Here is a 21,005-nt window from a genome sequence, read left to right as displayed (position 1 = left end):
TGGGAACCAACTGAGACGTGGGCTAAAAAGCCAGAGTTCCAAAGGTGGGCGCCCAGCAGCACCTCAGACATTTGCTCCTCATTACCCTGCTTCTCACACTGGCAAGTGCAGAAGATGCAATGTTCTGGGATGAGGAGCGGCAGGAACCGTGGTTCATGCTACTCTGGGAGGAGTGGACAAGGCAGAGCGAGGACGGGGAGTTCCCTGTAGCACGGAGTCCTTCCTGCATCTCGCTGTCTCTGAGCCCCCATGCCTCGGTCTCGCAGCCCCGCCCGGATAGGAAGCCACTGCAGACAGGGGCCTGGTCCTACTCCGCTTTGTGTTTCCCCAGAAAACGTAACTACAGTTTAACCACGGCCTGACGCAGTAGCTGCTCTTGCCTCCTCACACCAAATAAGTCTTCGTGAACTTCAGATATCGAGCAGTGACAACAAATTGTAACCATGCGAGGGCCTGGGCCCCACCCAGAGCAAATGTGCCCCCTCCAGAGGATGGAGGCGATAAGCTGTCACTCAACAGGGACCACGCTCAGGCTGACTGCTCCTGCATTTGGTCCGGACTGCGTTGCATTTTCCTCAGATAAAAGGGGAAGAAACCCTTTTCAGGAGAAGAGAAACCAGAAATCACCTGGACAGACTAAAACCACAGAGAACCATATAGCGCATCTCGGGAAAATGTACCTCTTCTTTACAAGGAAACCCTCCCTCTATCCCCATCAGCCCTCCCACTGGCAAGTAAAACAGTCCGGCTCAGAACAGAAGTCTGGGGCCACAGCCAGCATTTTTTTAAAGGGTTACCATTCATTGGGGGGAAAATCTACAAAACTGACAAAACAGAACACTTGGAAAAACTCCTAGTTTTTAAGGGAATAAAGGACTTTCAAAATCTAAAAAAGTTATAGTTAAAGCCTAATCCCTTAGGATTTCAGAAGGATTCATTTGAAGTATTCATTTAATGTGTGAAAGGTAAATATCCATCTGAACATTTTAATTAATGTTATCAATTTCCATTCTCTTTTCAAAGTCACTGCTTCAATTTTATAGGCATTTCTGATAAGTTCAAGCAAGCCCCCCCCTACAATGTAGTAATTTTAATGAAAAGCCTCATGGTTAATGTCTATTAGATCAGGTTTGGAATAAAGAAACATACAATAAAATTATAATTTATTGAACTTCCCACAATACCTGCCATCTGTCCTGCCGTTTCAACTTTTAATGTACCAGCCTTATGCAAATTAAGACATTAGGTTTACTATAAAACAAATTCTTCTTAAAAGTGCGTAGTAAAGGTAGTTTGCATTTACCCTATTAAATCACACAATTTACAGGCCAACTTCCGTTTTAGAAGAGAATTACATGTGTGTTCACATCACATCTTTATTTTGTCATCCATCCAGTGATTTGTTGAGGACAGCTGGTACCTATTAAGTCCCCCCTTTAAATGTTGTAGCCTTAATTAGCTACATCCACCTTCCCCCAACATTTCCAAACAAGGAACCAAAGAAAAGGAAAGCTGTTTTTATCATGGATGGTTTGAACAATGGAGTTGCAAATGTTAAAATAATAATCTTGGGCTTCCCTGGTGGTGCAGTGGTTAAGAATCCACCTTCCAGCGCAGGGGACACGGGTTCGAGCCCTGGTCAGGGAAGATCCCACATGCCGCGGAGTAACTAAGCCCCTGCGCCACAACTACTGAGCCTGCGCTCTAAAGCCCGCGAGCCACAACTACTGAAGCCTGTGTGCTTAGAGCCCGTGCTCCTCAACAAGAGAAGCCACCGCAACGAGAAGCCCGCGCACCCCAACGAAGAGTAGCCCCCGCTCGCCGCAACTAGAGAAAGCCCGCGTGCAGCAACAAAGACCCAAAGCAGCCAAAAAAAAATAAAAATATAATAAATAAATTTTAAAAAAAATAGTCTTCATTAGAGACTAACTAGTTATTCCATTTTTAGGTCCCTTCAGAAGAAACAGGGTACAGATGGAGTTTAAATGTCAGTCTTTGTTACTCAGGTAATTTTTCAATTGTTCAATTTTTTGTTTCATGCCTCATGTTAATAATTAAACCATTCCCAGATACTGCTCGGGAAAGCATGAGGGACGGTCTTCCCAGATATATTCTTGGTATTATTTAAGCTGTAAACGTTTTACTTGGGCTTCCGAACACGTGAGAACAAGCAGACAGGATCTGCAAGCAGAGAATAAGCCAAGTATGGTTTTCTATGAATAGACACCATGCTCTTCCCAGACACTGAAGAGTTCCCAACTCACACAATGAGAAATTCAGTTGATCAAATCGCTTTAACCTGCCGTATGTAGATGAAACGCACACTAATTTGGTTACAATTTAGGCTTCCCTTCTTAAAAAAAAACAAAATGCATTCAGGGCTTTAAGTGTGAATGACATCAACAGGCTAAATTCTGAGCAAGATAAGGAGCCATGTCAACGAATCCCGCTTAGATTGGGTTTCTTCTTAGAGACCTGCTCCAGCTTTAATCTGCAGTAAGACTATCTGTTTCAATAGGATGTGATCACTCCTGGGCTTGTGTCTTTTCAATCAGCCGGTGGCCCTGCCGGGTTTAGAGTGGCAGAGAGGAAGTGGCCTGTGGTTAAACAGAGGAAATACCAAGGCATTTTAATAGAGCAAATAGTCTACTTCCCACAGGGAAGAGCTTCAAAGGCCCCAGGCCCTGGAGGAGACAATGTGTTACGGGGCCATCAGTCACCTAATCGTGTGTCAGGCCCATTCAGAATATCCTGGCGGCCAAGACAAACACTGCCCAGGAGGACATTGCCTCCCACCAGCCAGGCAAAGTTGGGCTGCCTGGAGATGGGGCCTGTGGCACCAACACAGACAGGTCCCTTGGGCTTGCTGAGGGCAGAAGAACCTCCAAATTTGGGGGAGATGTGAAACGTAAATGGTCTTGGCTGCCGGAGTAGGGTGGCAGGAGAGAGGTCTGCTCCAGAGGCGCTGTCCCCCACTCTAGCCTGTCAAGTTCTGGGGATACCTAAGCCCCTGCCTCACCCCATTCTCTTACAAATAGAGGGTGGGGGACCCAAGCTTCCAGAAGCCTAAAAACCCATCCATCGGGGCAGACACAAGAGGCAGCAAGGAATGAGAGGAACAATTAATTGTTGACTGGGTGGCCCCAGCAGCAGCAGACTTCTGCCGGGGCATGGTATGTGAAAAGTTCAGGGACTGATGAGGGAAAGACAGTTTGAAAACTTTTTTAAAAGGAAAACACACACACACACACACACACACATTTTAGGCCAAATGAAGCATGAAAAATACTCAAATTAAAATAAAGACTTAAAAAAGCATTAGCTGTTCTTGCCTTTGTAAGGAAGCCATCTGTAAAGTTTGAATGGCTGAGGATATGATTTGGATCCTACCCTACTCTTTCCTGAGACTGTTTTCCAGACAGGCCCAGCTGTTCTGGGGAGGAACCCAGTGGAAGCGTCGGGTCCGCTTCACCCCCAGCCTCCTCTTTAACCCCAAGCCAGAGACACCCACCCAAAACGACTGGCTCCCCAGGTCCTCCTTCAGCCAGCCTCACCCCTGCCATTTTCCAGAGCTCGGACAAAGTCTCCACTTTACATTCTCAAAGTCCAGTGAAGTAATTTCAAGTCAAGCTCTGATTTTAAATGTTTAGAAGGTGGCTTCTCGCCTCCTTCTTGTGATCACAGAAGCCCTGTCTCCTAAAGCAATGATTCTCACCATTGAGAGCATCACAGGAGCTTGTTAAAATGTCAGTTCCTGGGCCCCATCTCACTCCCATTCTGGTCCCATTGGCCTTGAATCTGCATTTTAACGAGCTCCCGAGGCAATCCCAATACTGGAAGCCCCTGGACTTCACCATGAGAAGTCATGTTTGGAAGGAAATGGTGCCTCAGTCGGAACTTAGTTGCTGGTCTCATTCACCCAGCTGTATCCCCGAGTTAAGAACTAGCACAATGCCCCAGGCACTGCAGGGGCTCCGGGTCCATTGGCTGGATGGGGGAGGGGAGAGAAGGGAGGGCTGCTCAAGAAAGATGGACCCCGGCCAAAGGATTCCCAAATTAACATAGCAAAACAGGCTGGAAGAAAGCATCACACTTCTTATAAAAATGTTTCTCTAAAAATGTGTCAACCAGGGCTGACTCATTTTTAACCAAGAATTCTGTAAAAGACACAAGAGCATGTGTAACATGGACAGCACGGCCACAGGACAGGCAGACCAGATGCAGGCTTGAGAGCCACGAGCTGCAAGTGAATGAAAACACATCCAATTCAGAATTAAATAAACATGGCTGGGCCCGCAGCCAAGGAGAGTTCTTGGATTGGACTTTTATCAGGAACCTAAATTTTAATCAGCTGGAACTTCTTCTTTTCCAAGTACCACCCTATTCCTTCCTACCTTTAGAGATGAAGTATTTGCCTTAAATGGGAAACTTGCACTTCATTGTAAAGACGATGCCAGCATTCTGGCTTCCTGAATTCCTGAAGGAACAGACTTTGGTGGGGGAACGGGGGGGTGGGGGGGAGAGTGGAAATTGTGTTTGAGGGATAATAGACCAGGGAAGGTGTACCCCATCTAGGTAAGAAGGCAAGAAATGTTCCCTCCTTCTCCACTGCAGGAAAAGCCACTAAATAAAAACCTGTGGGAATAGATTCCTAATTTCTTGTTCCATAAATAGGCTTCTCAAACAACCAGCAAAGCAAGAGGAGGGGAAAAAAGCTCAGTGCAAGTGACCAACATAAAGTTACCCATCACAAACAAAACCATTCCACTTCCAAGAAGCAAGCAGTTAAGACTCAGTGTAAATGAGGATGCTAGCCCCTCTGGAAGTTTTACAACTTGTTACTTCTTTGTGAAAACTGTATTTATTACTCAAAGAGCAACTTTACCTGGCAAGAGCCCTAAGAGACTTTTTAAAAAAAAAAAAACACTAGTCGAGGAAGTGAGCCCACAATTCATTTCTAAAACACTGCGCTGTGTTCAAGATGGTATCGGCCCCTTAATTGCCCCGCTAATAATGGGGAGGTTGTGAAATCTGACCACTTAGACCAGGCTGGCTCCTCTGAGAGCAGCCCCGAAGGGAGGGTTACAGCTGCTGAGGGTTAGCTGGCTCCAGTCACCTTGCAAGTCCTGGGAAAATACACATTCCTGCAGGGGCAAGAGTTCCTAGAACAACCTCCCCTTGGAGAGCCAGGGGGTCAATCGCTCAGCTCCTCTCCAGCACCCAGATCCTGCCCCTCCTGAGGGCTCACTTCTCTACCCCGCTGTGCGTCCACCTTCTCAAGTTCTGTGTGACGCAGACCCACAGGAAGCCCTCTCTTGCTTGCATCACACATCACCGACCCTTATATGTTAACATAGCCCCAAGTAGACTGTAAGCAACCTCAGAACTGAGACTAAGTACTATGGGCTGAACACCCACTAACTGGTAGGGGACTCGGACATGAATCAAATACCCAAGTAACTGTACACCAGTACTTACTGGGCAGCCCTCTGACAGAGCAACTTCCGTAAAATCTTACCTAGGGAGGTAGGGGCAGAGGAGGCTTCCTGCAGGAAGTGATGCTGGAGCTGAGAGGGGAGGCTGAGAGGTAAAGAGAAGGAACACAGGCGGGAGCAGCATGCACAAAAGCCCACTGCGGAGAAGACACCGGAGCTCACTGCTCTGATCGTGACCCCTCCCCCACCCCCCTGCTTAAAATCTATCACTTCATACAGGATTTAGCAGGAAGGCTGCAGGGTCTAATTGGGTTCAGCCAAGATTTACAGGGCTCCAGGCTCTGAGCTCACCAACATGAGGTTAAGCGCCTGGCTAAAGAAACTAGTCTGAAGACGCAGATGTGAACAAATACTGACGATGTAGTCTGGTGAGAACCAAAGGCAAGGACCTGCAGGAGAAGGCGAAGCAAGGGGAATGGCATTCAGAGGGCTTCCTTGAGGAGGCATCACCTGAGCTGAGTCTTAGGCCAAGCAGGGGGTTCTCAGGGGAGGAAAAGCTATCCCAGGAGCAGGGAAAAAGCCTGCCTCGGCAGCATGAAGGGCACAGGAGTTAGGGAGCAGGGTGGGAGGGCCCGGGGCTGAAGTTGGAAAGGTGAGTGTAAGGCAGGTGGAGAAGCTGGGTCAGGGAAAGCCGGTGGCTCCATCAGATGCACCAAAAGGCCAGTCCAGGAGGGAAGGGGTCACGCATCAGGTTGGGAAGAGCCTAGAATCCAGGAGATGGCCCTGAGGCTTCCATGCTCATCCAAAAAGTAGGTGAAGATGACCCCAAGGCAAGGACTGTGAGGCCAAGGTAGGAGCTGTTGAGAAGGTCACCCCCAGCATGAATGTGAAGCCACTGGGATGAGGGCCACCATTAATCCTGTGGGTGTGCAGGTTTAGGGGCGAACACATTCCCACAGAGAGCACAAAACCGCCAGCTTGGCTCCTCTGGGGCCCGGCTATACCCACAGCATTAAAACTTCACAAGGTCTGTGCACTGACACGTGAAGCCACCTGGGCAATTGCAGAAAAACAGCAAACTGGGCTGATCCACCTAGGCCGTCTTATGAAAGTTCAGAATAAAATATCTGTGATGCTGTTATTCAAAAGCCAACACAGCAGTTTAGATCCAGAAAATTTAGGATTGGTAAGTCAACATGGGAAAGGCTTAAGGAAAACTTTTTGATCTAAAAACTGAGGAAAACTTGGTATCTATGAAAAAACAACAACAACAACAAGAATAGTGGTATTTTTACTAAAATGGGACAGTAAGAAAATGTGATGTTTTACTCAAATCGGAAGGTTACATTCACTATGGGGTTGGTGAGAGGGTGGGTTATAGCTGTCTATAGCACAGCTATAGGGTCTGAAGACATTTCAGCTACTTGGTTCATACCTCATTTTCTGCACTGTGTTTCTCTGAATGCGGGGCAAGTGAGCTGGAGGCACCAGCCTGTGCCCCTAAAGGGGTGTCAGGTTCTAGGCCTCGACTGCTTGAGGTCGTTCAGAGCACCCCACAAGAGGTGGGTGGGCGTTGTTCGAAGAGAACTACCCCATACCCATCCCTCAGAGCAGTAGTGCCAGGGCAACTAGGAAATCCCATTTACTCCTGTTTTCCAGGTGAAGAAATTGAGGCTCATGGCTGCTCAGGAGAAGAGCCAAGGTCATGTTCCACGGCTGCCTGAGTGCAAAGCCAGTGTCCCCTCCACAAGGCTGAAGGCCGTGAGTGCCCTGACACCAGGCTGGCCCTGGCTTGGGTGGGAGGGGTGCTGGGCAGATGGACGCAGTCTCCAGGTCCTCCGGCCGCCCAAGTCCAGGAGCCCTGATAGAAACTCGGGACGGCAGCGTCCCCGCGCACACCCCCCTCCCCATGTCCCACCGCCCAGATGGCATCGAAGAAGCGCTGGGTTAGGGGCAGAGGGCTCCAAGCACAGGACAAAGTCGGTGCACCCCTCCAGTCTCGTCTCGGGCACCTGCCCGAGGGGACAAGCTCATTCCTCCCTTTGGCCACGAAAAATATCCTCAACTCAAGCTGGATGGCGGTGGAGATGGGGGCGGTTATCCGTCAGACCGTTCGAAGGGCTGGATGCGGGAGCAAAATTTACCATCAAGTCAGGAGTCTGAGGTGGGGGTGAAAGTGGGGTAAGACGGCCCGGCCCAGAAGGAACAAAGCGGCCCCGAAAGGCGGTGGGGGCGCACCCCTCCCCAGCACTCAGGGTCCCCCGCCTGGCAATCCCGGTCTTTTGCAGAGCTGTGGACCGGAGGTCCGGAAGAAGACCCCCACTCCCGTTCCAAAGCGCCCCCCACGCGAACAGCTCGGAGGATCCCAGCCCGGGGCCCTGTGCCCTGAGGGGGAGGAGGTCCCGGGCCTGAAACAAAGGGTGGGGCGCCCCCCTCCTGCCCCACGCCGGGCGCCCCTCTCGCCCGCCCTCCTGGAGCCGGACCCCGGCCGGTGGCCGCGCCTCATTAGCAACACAAAGCCGGGGTCGGGCGGCCTCTTTCAACCCAGCCGAGGCAGGCAGACGAGCGCCCCGGGAGGGAGGCAGGAGGGCGGGAGCAGCGGGATCCCAGCCCCACCGCGCACTCTGCGGAGAGCAGGCAAGTCGACGCGGGCGCCACTGCCCGCGAGCACCTGTGCCCCCGCGCTTTAGGGGACAGCGAGAAACTCGCTGTCCTCTCCTTACCCTCCAGCCACAGGTGTCGGCGCCCCGCGTTCTGCTGGAGCCGCCTGCGGCCACTGCCAGCTGGGAGCCGTTGAGGCAGGCGTTGACTGTGAAGAAGACAGAGCAGAGCTGCAGCCACGGGGCCATGGCCGTGCGCTCACCCAGCCCGGCCCTACTCTGCTGCCCGGCCGCCTGCCGCTGGCCAGCCCGGAGTGGGCGGTGGCGCTGGCGGCCGCGGCAGAGCTGGCGGCACCACCGAGCATGCGCTGCGATCCCTCGCCCCGCCCCTTCTCTCCGGGGCCCGCCCCTAGCCTCGACCCTCAGGTTCTGGCCCCGCCCCCAAGTCTGGCCCTTCCTCCTGGCCCCGCCCCGACCTCTAAGCCACGCCCCCACAGCCCATCTCCGAGTGACTTTGAGAAGCCTGCAGCTGCAGTTTTTTCCCCTCACCTGAGAGGTCTTTTTTTTTGTTTTTAATCCAGGGATTTTTCCACGTAATGCCTGCTCCCTGCAAAACTCGGGAAAACAAACCAAAAAAAATGATAATAATAGTTAAAATAATAATTTACAAGCGCCTACTATTTGCCAGTCCTCTTCTTGAATCCTCTCAAACACACCTGAAAGTGTCAGTAGTATTGTTATCCCAGTTTTCAGCACAGAAAAGCTAGGGTAATGTGGTGGTTAGAGAAATCCTGGCTGGGACCTCGGACAAATGACTAGCTCTCTCCCCATTATTGTTCCCTCCCCTTGTAAACTGGAATAACAGAGTAAGTGTCTTAGTCTGGGCAGGATTCTATTGGTTAACACATAACAAGCATTCAACAAGTGCTACAATCTACTGTTAACTGACTTGCATAAAGTCACAGAGCTGGTACCTGCCAGATCTGAGATTCAAATCCAGATTGGCAAAAACAATACTCTTAACCACTACACTTACTCTTGTGAAGTGGGTAGTACCTGTTTGGAAAAGGAAGCTGAGGCTGGGAGAAGTGAAGTAGCCAAGACCATCCAACTTCGCCACAAGCCCCTTCGCCCTTTGACCTGTCTCTGTGCTCTTGAATCCCACCTCTTCACCTTTCTCCATTGTCTTATCCCTCATCTATGCCACCACCTCCTCCTCCACAACAGCTTCCAAAGGGCTTTTCTTGCTTGCACTTTTGTCCCAAATACAATGCATTTCTCCACCTTGGATCCAGAGTGGTCTCCAAAAAGGTGTCAGAGCACTGCCTTCTCCTGATTAAAAATCTTCTGCAGTGGCTTTTATTCAATGGCCTTTAGAGTAAAATCTGCACTGACCTCCTCCTCTCCCATGTTATCTCTTCCTACTCTGCCTTCACTACTTGGCTCCAGCTACACTGATCTCCCCGCTCAACCTCAACTTGGTTTTCTTGTCTCAGTCAATCTTGAAGACTCTCACCTTTGCCAGTCCAACAAGGCAGCCTCCTCTACATGACTCTCTCCTTCCAGGGCCTAGAATTCCCCTCCCTCTCCTGTCTGCCTGGCCTACTTGAGGTGATAGACAGCTCAGCTGCTACTAACACTGAGTTCCTGTATTTTCCATTGTAGCTCCACACACCCTACCCATACCTTGTACTTAAACTCTCTGCAGAGGCAGAAGTGGCCCAAGCTTAGCAAACTACCCTTGTGGAGACAGTAATGCTAGCAGAAGTCCTGGTGATTGGCTTCGGAACCGGGGAGCAGAGCCAGCTTCCCTTGAACTACAGAAGCTGGAAGTGGGAGACAGTGGTTGCCCAAACCCTTCCTCCCTTTCTTGCTGCCAGAGAAAGGGAGGACGGGTTCCCCAAACAACAACTGGTGGTCCAGTGGGTAAGACTCCGCACTCCCAATGCATGGGGCCCGGGGTTCGATCCCTGGTCTGGGAACTAGATCCCGCCTGCATGCCGCAACTAAGAGCCCACATGCCGTGACTAAAAGATCCCGCACGCCACAACAAAGATCCCACGTGCCACAACTAAGACCCAGCGCAGCAAAAATAATAAATAAATACATAAATAAATAAATATATATTTTTTAATCCACCAGAAGACCCAGGTGCTGAGATTTCCTGTTCATGTGCACCACTGGACAGGAAATGTTTTATTTTTCATCTCATCACCAGGATATTCAGGAATTCAGCCAAACCAAGCATCACTGCTTTGGTCATCCAGAAGAATCAGGATCCACAGAAGGCTGCCTCCGGGGTAACCTTCTCTGAATAGACCTCACGCGGTACGTTGCTCCTGTGGGGAAGCTGTAGACTCGATGCTCTGCTTCCTTCCAGACCTCTGCCCATCCTCCCTGACTCCCCTCTGGGTCATTCCCAACCCTCACAGCAGGGAGCTGGGGATGTCAGGGGTTTGGCCATGAATGTCAGGAGTGCCAGGGGCTGAAATGAGGCCAGGACCACATGGGTGTTGGTGAAGAACCCGGGAAACCAGGAGACTACCTGCTCCTTAGGCTCTTTAATCTCTATGACATTCCAGCCTAGACATGTGCCATAATTTATTAACCAATCCCCTGCTGAGGGACTTCTATTATAATCAGGGATTCAAAAATATCCTCACACATTTATCTTGATACACTTATTCAGCTGTTTTCTTAAGATACATTCCTAGAATCAGAACTGCTGGATTACGCACATTTAAAATTGCCAAATTGCTCAACATCTCATTGCAGTCTTAATGGGCTTCTCTGGTTGCTAATGAGGTGGACCGTGCTCTCAGGTATTTAGAGGCCATGTGCATTTCTTCCTTTCTTCTGGAGTTGGACCCCAGAAAAGGATCAGTATTTAGAGCTTATGATAGAGGGAGAGCCTTAAGGAGGGTACTGGGGAGAGGAGAGCGTTTCTTCTTGAGTTTCACTCACATCACCAATCACCATATGATTGAGTGACTGGGGAAGGCAGAGCAAAGGCTCCTACATCCTTTCCAGTCTCCACACCCACCGACTTTTGAGTTCCCTCCTGCCCACAGCTCGCTGCCCAGTCCGGCAATTGACAGCCTCTGAAAACATGCTACAGAATTTAGAGAGCGCTCCAACTTTTCTAAAGGAGTACAGAGGACACAAGAAAGAAAATGTCTAAGTGCCTACTCTAAAACATGGTTAGAATGACATCCCTCAAGACCAAGGACTGAGAGGCCCTTCTGTTTGCCTTCTAGGGAGGCCACAAGCATGCATGTGGCGGGCGGGGTGTGTGGGGGGGGTGGGGGTTGGGGTGGGAGAACCACATACATCAAAGGGAAAAATTTGGTCAGGAAATAGAGGCAATAAATTGGCATTTGGCAACATCCTCCCCATTCTGGTCTTCTTCATTAATTCTTTTCCTCTCATCCCCTCTTTTTATTGTGACCCTTCAGAATATTTGTGAGGCTGCAGGAAGTGAACCTCTGTACTAGAAACTGAGATAAAATGAGGAGGCCAGGCTCCCACAAGGCCTCCATGGTCTATCCTTCCTCTAGGCCACAGCAGAGCCCAGCTTTGTAGGTGCCCAGAGGATGAAGCCCTCCCCAAATACAACACGTAGTCTCACCCACCACAGCTAGGGCTGTCTGTGGCCCAGTCACAATTTAAGCCACCCCTCATCATCCCTATCTGGTTCACCTCTCTGCCACCAGTACCCTGCACTCTGCCTGACACACATCAGTGGGCAAGAAACTGTTGCTGCCTCCATCCCTGGTTGGAATGAAGCTGGGGATTAAACAGATTAAATCACCTTAAGCCATTGATGAAATGCAAGTATATTTCCCCAATTTACCTAGAACCTAAGCAGATGAGAAAAAAATCCTTAACACGAGGATTGGATTTTGTTAGGAGTCAAATTATCCCCTGAAACATAAGAAAAGATAAAGTGATCATGGAAACATTTTGTATCCTGAATCATTTTCAGCTGAGAAGAACTAAACACAATTTTAATGAACGGTGGTTAGAAGCCGTGGGCCAAAATTCTAATTTATTTTTGGTATTGCGATGTACACGTATTATGCACTAATCAAGACATTAAAGGTAAAGTGTGTCCTCCACCCCATCTCCCAGCAGGCTGAGCGTGCAAGTTTCCCTGGGCTTTGGGGAGAGCAGTACGGGGAGAGCTGATACCCTCCTGAGAGCCCCGCCGATGTCAGTTCGGCCCCGGGCAGTCTTGGCTCGAAGCGGGTAGTTGTCATCATCTCCACTTCACAGATGGGGAAGCCAAGACTCAGCCAGGAGTTCCCAGACTCATCTGATCCCCCAAACTCTGCCTGGGGCGCTGGCCCGCATCCTTCCGGAGCCGGCCTTGGCGCCGCCCAGACTGCCCAGAGGCCCAGGGCGGGGGCGGGCGGAAGACCCGGGGCTGCCGACCCAACCCCGCGCCCCGAAACCCCCGGACACGCACCCCAAAGTGCCGCGGCCATTACACGGAGTTCACGCGTCCACTGCCACTTCCCGTTTCTTTTGAAGCGCGAGGAGCCCAGTCTCCACTGTAGCCGCCAGAGGACGCGCGTGGTCCAGGTTGGAGACGCCCAAACAATCCCGGACTGCGCCGCCGCGAGGACACAACACTTTAGGCCATAGCCCAGATGCAGGAGCAAATGCTCGCTGTTACCCAGAGGGGTGCTAAGTTTGCGTGGAAGTAGAGTTAAGGAGGCGGTAAGAAAACAAGGTTAAATATGGGCTTTCAGTAACAGTGTAGCTTTGGGCAATTCAGTTAACCTCTCTGGATGTCACTTTTCTTAATGGCCACACAGGAATGACATGGATGCAGACCTCAGTGGGTTTTTGTAAATCTGAAGTAAGCAAATGGCTATGAGTTGTAAACCAGGACTTGATGGAGGCAGGCCCAGGGGCAGCTGGAATCCAGACAGTAGCCAGGGGAGATGGCCTCCTCTTGTCTCCTTCCGGAGCTCACACCCTGGTTTGGATATGCACTAGACTGGAAGGCTATGGCATAACCTGTTTACCATTCATTCATTCATTCATTCAACAAGTGCTCATAGAGTCCCTGCACCATATCAGGCATTACACCAGAAGCTGGGGACCAGTGTGAACAACATGGACACTTTCCGCAACAAGACACTGTCCCAGTTGTCATAGAACCTACAAGCAAACATTCCATGGGGGACACTGGCATTACTCAAATAACCACATGACCAGGGGATAATTACAAGTAGATGGGTTGTGTCTAAAGAAGTGATGCCTGGACTTTCCTGGTGGTCCAGTGGTTAAGAATCCGTGCTTCTACTGCGGGGGGCATGGGTTCGATCCCTGGTGGGGGAAGTTCCGCATGCCACGCAGTGCGGCCAAAAAAAAAAAAGACCGAAAGATAAATAAAGAAAGAAAGAAGTGAGGCCTGAGCTGAGGTTCCAAGTATAAGAGTTACCTGGGCAAAGGTGAGGGGAGCAGAGAAAGGAAGAGTATTCTGAGTAGAGGGAACAGCACAGGCAAAGGCCCTGGGGCAGCAGGGAAGGTGGCGTCTTCAAGGAACCAAAAGAGGCCAGTATGGTTGGAGAGCAGGGAGGTGTGGAAAAATGACCTGCAGTGGTAGGCAGACGGAACTTTATGCCCTATTTTGAACCTAAGAGTACCCAGCCGCTTCTGAAGGGTTTAAGGGCAATGGCAGGGCTGTATTTTGAAAAGGTCCTGGTACCCCAAGTGCTGAGCACAGGGTACTACCTGGCATGTAGTCAGCATTTGACACATACTTGTTGAATGAATGAATAACCAGGATCATTGCTGAAATTCTGGGATTTAATGTCTTGAATGCAAAAATAATTTAAAAGCCTGGAAAAACATCCAGCCCTACTAAAGCTCCAAATCATACAAATAAAATAAAATTCATAAAATTTTCTTGTTGTCTTTTAAGGTTATTTCTACTGTAAACTCTTTTATTATTTTTAATAAGACTACTTTGTAGAACAATTTTAGATTTACAGAAAAATTGAGAAGATAGTACAGAGACTTCCAATATATCCTGCCCCTAGTTTCCTTTATTATTAACAAATTACATTAGTATGGTACATTTGTAACTAATAATAAACCAATATTGATAAATTATCATAAATGAAAGTCCATACTTTATTCAGATTTCCTTAGTTTTTACCTCATGCCCCTCTTCTCTTCCAGCAACCCATCCAGGATACCACATAACATTTAGTTGCCACGTCTCTGGGTCCTCTTGACTGTGACAGTTTCTCACACTTCGTTGTATCTGATGATCTTGACAATTCTGAAGACCATTGGTTAGGTATTCAATATTTTGTAGAATGCCCCTCTATTGGGATTTGCCTGATGTTTTTCTCATGATTAGAATGAATATTATTAATTTTTACCTTAATCGAAATTATACGTGTACAAAGTTTAAAAAGGCTTACTAGTACTAACAGATGTATAATGGAAAAGCAGTCCTCTGAACTGTCCCTTATGACTCTCACTCCCCAGAGCACCCTCCTTCAACAATTTTAGCTGTTTTCTGGCATTTGCTGCCATATTTCTAAGTCCTATGCTGATCTTGCCTTTCTTGACTGACCAGTTTGGACACTGGCTCCTAATTTCCTGCTCTTTATGACACATGCGAATTGTGCTCTCTTTAAATTCCCTTCCTCTAGCCCCCCACTGAGGTTTGTGCTGGATGTCTTCCCTCAGCCCTTCCAGACCCACTCTGACCCGTACAGACCACATCAATGGGCTCTCTAACTCTCGGGCTTCTGGGTGGGTTGGGACACTGCAGGGCACAGGCAGGCAGCTGGAGGGGGGAGGGAGAGTGAGCAGAGATGCCCATGCCCTCAGTTACCTCTGTTAGGTTGCTGCATCCTTGGCTCCACTCTCAGCACCCTCTCCATTTAGTTCTCTCCTGTTTCTGACAACTGCTCCTCCACTTTGCCTTCTCATGTGTGGTGGGGCGGGAGTAATGGCCTTCGCTTGTAGTTTCTTTTCACTGCTCAAGCAATCTCTGAAATTCTCCTCAAATTACCCCATTTAAAAGCTGTTTCTTGTTGGGATCCTGACTGATATATTACAATTTTGGTTAAGTCAATATTCAGTGTTTATATTATTATGACCATATGAAACATTATTCACCTTTAAGGCAAATAGTGTTTGACGATGGAATTTCCTTTCTTGATACAACTATTTTGGGTTTTTGTGTGTGTGTGTGTGTACTTAGTATATACCTTTTTAAGAAATTTTTTTTTTTTAATTTATTTTTTTGGCTGTGTTGGGTCTTCATTTCTGTGCGAGGGCTTTCTCTAGTTGCAGTGAGTGGGGGCCACTATTCATCACGGTGCGCGGGCCTCTCACTGTCGCGGCCTCTCCTGTTGCGGAGCACAGGCTCCAGATGCGCAGTCTCAGTAGTTGTGGCTTACGGGCCCAGCTGCTCCGCGGCATGTGGGCTCTTCCCAGACCAGGGCTCGAACCCGTGTCCCCTGCATTGGCAGGCAGATTCTCAACCACTGCGCCACCAGGGAAGCCCAGTATATACCTTTTTAAAAGACTTTTGCTTTGTGTTATGCCCTCCTTGTTAAATCTTCCCATACAGCTTTCCACAAGGGCAGGTTCCATTTTATACCAGGACCATCCTCCCCTGGAGTCCCCATGTTCCTGCCCCAGTCAGGCTTGGGTGTTCTCTAGGTCTGCTGCCCAGCTGTCATTCCCTTCCTTCTCTCTTGTGCTGGAATCCTAGGTTATGTTTCTTTCTGGGTTTTCTCACTCATTTTGGTGGCACATATCTTTCATTAGCTTCTTGAGAAAAGGTGTGGAGGTAAATTTTGTGAGACCTCACATGTCTAGAAAACATCTTCATTAAACATCACGGTTGATTAATAATTTGATTGGGTATTGAATTTTGTGTTGCAAGTAATTTTCCACTGGACTGTTGAAGGCATGGCTCCTCTGTCTTTCAGCTCCTGAGATTGAGGTTTAGAAATCCGATCACATTTTTTATTCCTGGTCCTTTGAAAGTCAGTCAGTCTCTCTGTCTCTGTCTCTCTCTCTTAGCTTTTAAGCCGCTCTCTTTATCCCTGTTGTCATGAAGATTCACAGCGATGAGTCTCTTCATTCATTGTGCCCCTTGACTTCTGGGAAATTCTTCTGAGTATTTTATTTTATTTTTAATTTTTATTTATTTATTTTTTTGGCTGAGCCACACGGCTTGCAGTATCTTAGTTCCCCGACCAGGGATTGAACCTGGGCCATGGCAGTGAAAGCACTCAGTCCTAACCACTGGGCCACCAGGGAATTCCCTTCTGAGTATTTCTTTGATATCTTCCTCCTTTCCTTTCCCTCTGCTTACTCTCTTTTTGGAAATCCTAAGTTGGTTGATAGGTATGCTAAGTTTATCCTCCAATTTTCTTTTCTTTTCATTTCTTTTCTTTTTTAATTTGGCTGGGCAGTGCGGCTTTCGGGATCTTAGTTCCCCAACCAGGGATCGAACCTGGGCCCCCAGCAGTGATAGTGCCGAGTCCTAACCACTGGACTGCCAGGGAATTCCCTATCCTCCAATTTTCTTATTATCAACTATTTCCCATCTCCTAGTCACTTTATTCCATGCTTTTGAACATTTCTTCAACTAGATCTTCAAACTCTAATTAATTTTTATTTCAATTATTATATTTTTTAATATCCTATAGCAGCTCTTTCTTATTTAGTGATTGTCCCTTTTTCAGAATATCCTGTTCTTGCTTAAAGAAAGTAATTTCTTCTCTTGTCTCGCTGAGGAATAGTTTTTTTGAAGTTTTCTTCAGTTTCCTCCAAATGCCTTTTTAAAGTTTGTATGAACTTTTCAAATGCAATCAGCTTTTCCTGGCTCCTCTAAAATCATTCTTAAGGAAATGGACATGCTATGTTGGCAGGTTAGGATTTAAACTGGGCCATCCGCATCCAAAAACAAAGATCCCAGACAGGTCACACCCGTCAAGAGAAAAGAGGCCCCATTGAGACACTCAAATGAAACATGGTCAATACACAACCTGGAGCAACCATGCCAACTCTTAGTCATTTTTTGGGGGGGGCGGGGGGTCTCACAGGTACACTTGTTCATGCACGAGGGCAGTGGGACTGCTGCAAGTCAACACGATGTCCCACGTTCCCTCAACACAGCCAGACCAATGTCTTGTGCAAGGAAAGCTCGTTAATGATTACCATGAGCAGGTGCAGGACAGGAAGCTTTCAAGGTTTTGCTTCTTTTATCAGCACTCCTGAATTTATAAATGATGAAGCCCATCAATCCTATTCCTACCCAAATCTTCTGGTAAACTTGGGTATAGTAGGGCTTCATGGGGATCCAAAATTTTTTTTTTTTTTAATAGTTTTAAATTTATTTATTTATTTATTTATTTATTTTTGGCTGTGTTGGGTCTTCGTTTCTGTGCGAGGGCTTTCTCTAGTTGCGGCAAGCGGGGGCCACTCTTCATCGCAGTGCGCGGGCCTCTCACTATCGCGGCCTCTCTCGTTGTGGAGCACAGGCTCCAGACGCGCAGGCTCAGTAGTTGTGGCTCACGGGCCTAGTTGCTCCGCGGGATGTGGGATCTTCCAGGACCAGGGCTCGAACCCGTGTCCCCTGCATTGGCAGGCGGATTCTCAACCACTGCGCCACCAGGGAAGCCCCGCAAACATTTTCAATAACGCTTTGAAGCATCCTGGTGCAGGACCAAGCTCAGGCAGCCCCAACCCACTCCGACGACTCTGAAAGGTCACTGAGCGCGCAGGCACTCTTACCCATTTTATTTCTCCAATTATAGTACCTACAATTTTTAGCTCTCTATTCACTTTCTTCCACCAGATTTGTTGGGGTTTTTTTTGGTTGTTTTCTCCAGTACCATCTTGAACCTAAATGATACGGCTTGTGACATATACGAATGCATAATCACAATAACTGGCATTTACGTAATCAACTGTTTATTTAGCAAGCATTTATTGAGTGCGTGCTGTATGCCAGGCACTATGTAAGGCACTGGAAAAAAACATGCTCAAGGCCTTGAGGTCCCTGCTCTCCAGGAACTTACTGTCCAGGGCAGTGGCTCAAGCTTAGCAGAGCCCACTAAGCCTGGGGGCAGCCACTGCAGTTCCTTATCAGATTAAGGATCTGAGGTTCAGGGAGGCTCCCTGGTTGGCCCAGTGACATGCAGCTATTTGGAGACAATGCTGCATCATGAACCTAAATCTTCCTCTTTCACATTTTGTTCCAAAGCCTGGTGGTATAAAGAGAAGCTGGAGAAAATAAAATGCAAAAGAAGGGTTCAGAAGAGACAGGAAGCTGTGCTAGAGTTCTTCAGAGAAACAGAACCAAGAGGATACACACACACACACACACACACACACACACGTGTATATATATGGAGAGAGAGAGGAAGAGAGGGAGGGGGAGAGAGATTGATTGATATACTGCAGGAATTGGCTCACAAGGTTATGGAGGCCGAGAAGTCCCACATCCTCACATCCTGCCCTTTGCAAGCTGGAAAACCAGGAAAGCTGGTGATGTTATTGAGTCCAAGTCTGAAGGCCAGAGAATCGAGGCTGTGTAAGTCCCAATCTGAATCTGAAAGCCTGGGAACCAGGAGAGCCCTTGCCAGAGCACAGGAGCTGTGACCTCAGCTCAGGCAGAGAGAGAATTCGCCCTTCCTTACCTTCCTGTTCTATATGGACCCTGAACAGGTTGGCTGACGCCCATAAGCCCTGAGGAGGGCTATCTGCGGGTCTCAATTCACCAGTTCCAATGCTGATCTCTTCTGGAAACACCCTCACTGACACAACCAGCTATCTGGGCCTCCCTTAGTCCAGTCACGTTGACACATGAAATAAGCCCTACCCGCTGCTGCCCCTCGCGGCTCCCCCACCTCATTTACATTTTAGCAGGGACCAGCTCAGGGCAAGTAGCCAGGAACTGGGGCTTCAAGGCACCTAGGGAAACAGGAGAGAAGAGGAGGAAGAGACACACTGTGCACCTTTTACAGTTGTTGGGAGCATCTTCTCTACTCCTCTGGAGTTAATCTCAGTGGAGGAAAATCCTCACGGCTGAATAACTTGCACACCTAGAAGCAGTGGTGGCCACCCTGTGTGTGAGAGTCTTATCCGGTGTGCCCTCCGTGGCATGGGAGGCCCAACCAGCGCCCCCTCAGTTGTGAAAAAACACAATGAGCCCTAATTCTGGTCTCTCTCCCAACCTAAGGCCCTGGAGCAGGAAATTCTACAGCAAAAGTTCACTAGAGATGGAGCAAGGAAGTGACAAGATTGCAAAAACAGCAACAGAGCAAGGCGTTGAGCCAAGTTCATGAGCAAGAGAAGTCAGCTTCACACCAGCAACAAAAACAAAAATGCACAGAGCTCCGGGAGGGCCCGCATGCGCCCTCCTGGCCAGGCCGCTTCCCCCTCCCATGTGAGCCGTCCTGAGGATGCAGGTGAGACAGCTGCTGGCGCCCCTGCCCCAGCAGGTGGAATCTACTGCAGGTTAGGATAGGCTGGGTTTGGGGGGAAGAGGAGTGTGGGGTAGAATGGTTCACCATCCCTTCTCTGGAGAGGTCAGATGATGACTTCCACAGGCCTTCCCTAGTGTATGTGTGTATATGTATATATATGGAAACTTAAAATAATTTCTTTCTTTGTTGCTGGCTGCTGTTATGTAATGTCTCACAGTGTTTCCCTGGGACTCTCCAGGCGGTCTCATTTACTGCCTTAGTTGTGCTTCCAGCTTTGTTCATGACTTCCAAACTGCTTTCCATAAAATTGAGCCATATATACACTGGCTACTCTTGACATAATTTGTACCTTTAAAAGTATGCATATATTGTCGAAGGCCCATGTTGAGAATGGTGTGCAACGCCATAGACTGGATTCCTTTTTTAAAAACTGGCAACATTTCAAGTGCATTTTTAAAAAACATATTTTATTTATTTATTTATTTGGCTGCATTGGGTCTTAGTTGCAGCATGTGGGATCTTTAGTTTCAGCATGCGGGATCTAGTTCCCTGACCAGGGATGGAACTCAGGCCCCCCGCATTGGGAGTGCGGAGTCTTACCCACTGGACCACCAGGGAAGGCCTTGTCCCTTCTCTTAAAAAATAAATTTTTAAATTTTAAAAAAGTTTTAGATTTACATAAAAATTGAGAAGATAGTACAGAGTTCCCATACACCTCACACCCAGTTTCCCCTTTTTTAACATCATATATTAGTATGATACATTTGCCACCATGAATGAACCAATATCGGTACATTATTATTAACTAAAGCTCGTACTTTATTCAGATTTCTTTTGTTTTTATCTAATGTCACTTTTCTGTTCAAGGATCCCATCTAAACATCACATTACCTTTCATCTAGTTTCATGTCTTCCTTAGACTCCTCTTGGCTGTGATAGTTTCTCAGACTTTCACCTTCTCATTTTTATTTTATATACAAGTTGCTAAAGTTAACTTTACAGTTTAGTCTTTTTTTTTTTTTTGGCCGGAAATGCAGAGTCAACCACTGGACTGCCAGGGAATTCCCCAGTTTAGTCTTTAAGTAACAGAATATTCAGTGGGACTGTGACCGAATTTAAAGAGTAATTAACATAGCCAGCAATGGATACAGTAACTGTTGGGACTGTGTGTGTCTTCATTTTGGGGAGAGCCTGAAGCCTTCTTCATTTCTTTTCTTATTTCTTTTTCTTTTCTCTTTTTTTTTTTTTTGGCTGTGTGGTGCGGCATGTGGGATCTTAGTTCCCCGACCAGGGATGGAACCCGTGTCCCCCCAGTGGAAGCACAGAATCTTAAACCACTGGACCGCCAGGGAAGTCCCGCTTCTTCATTTCTAAGATAAAAAGCTATATCTTGTTAGGTGGAATTATAGAGAGGTTTTGTTGTATGAGAGTTCAAATGTGTGTAAAAAGGAGCATATGAAAGGTGAGTAGACAAAGAGGTGGACTCTGCC

The 21,005-nt window shown here is 48.1% G+C and overlaps 2 protein-coding genes and 1 non-coding gene across 3 annotated transcripts in view; all 3 read right to left on the bottom strand.

Annotated features, from left to right (window-relative positions):
* Positions 1 to 8,335, bottom strand: part of IL17RD (interleukin 17 receptor D) — a 67,777-nt gene extending 59,442 nt beyond the window's left edge. The window contains exon 1 of the mRNA XM_007192291.2: positions 8,159 to 8,335. Coding sequence (XP_007192353.2) covers positions 8,159 to 8,284 — 126 coding nt within the window. The 5' untranslated portion in view covers positions 8,285 to 8,335. The remainder of the gene's footprint in view (positions 1 to 8,158) is intronic.
* Positions 8,336 to 16,514: 8,179 nt separating this feature from the next.
* Positions 16,515 to 16,587, bottom strand: TRNAD-AUC (transfer RNA aspartic acid (anticodon AUC)). The gene has a single exon. It is a non-coding gene; the product is annotated as a tRNA-Asp (tRNA).
* A 644-nt stretch (positions 16,588 to 17,231) lies between these two features.
* On the bottom strand, positions 17,232 to 17,738 carry LOC103002172 (ATP synthase subunit ATP5MJ, mitochondrial-like). Its single transcript, XM_057554963.1, has 2 exons — positions 17,714 to 17,738; positions 17,232 to 17,389 (listed from the first exon to the last, which is right to left on the bottom strand). The coding sequence occupies exons 1-2, from the start codon at positions 17,736 to 17,738 to the stop codon at positions 17,232 to 17,234; spliced, it is 183 nt and encodes a 60-aa protein (XP_057410946.1).
* Positions 17,739 to 21,005: the final 3,267 nt, after the last annotated feature.

The sequence above is a fragment of the Balaenoptera acutorostrata genome, chromosome 10, assembly GCF_949987535.1.
Source record: "Balaenoptera acutorostrata chromosome 10, mBalAcu1.1, whole genome shotgun sequence".
NCBI classification, from domain to species: Eukaryota; Metazoa; Chordata; class Mammalia; order Artiodactyla; family Balaenopteridae; genus Balaenoptera; species Balaenoptera acutorostrata.
Note: the sequence above shows the minus strand (reverse complement) of the source record. Positions and strands in the feature narration are given on the sequence as shown.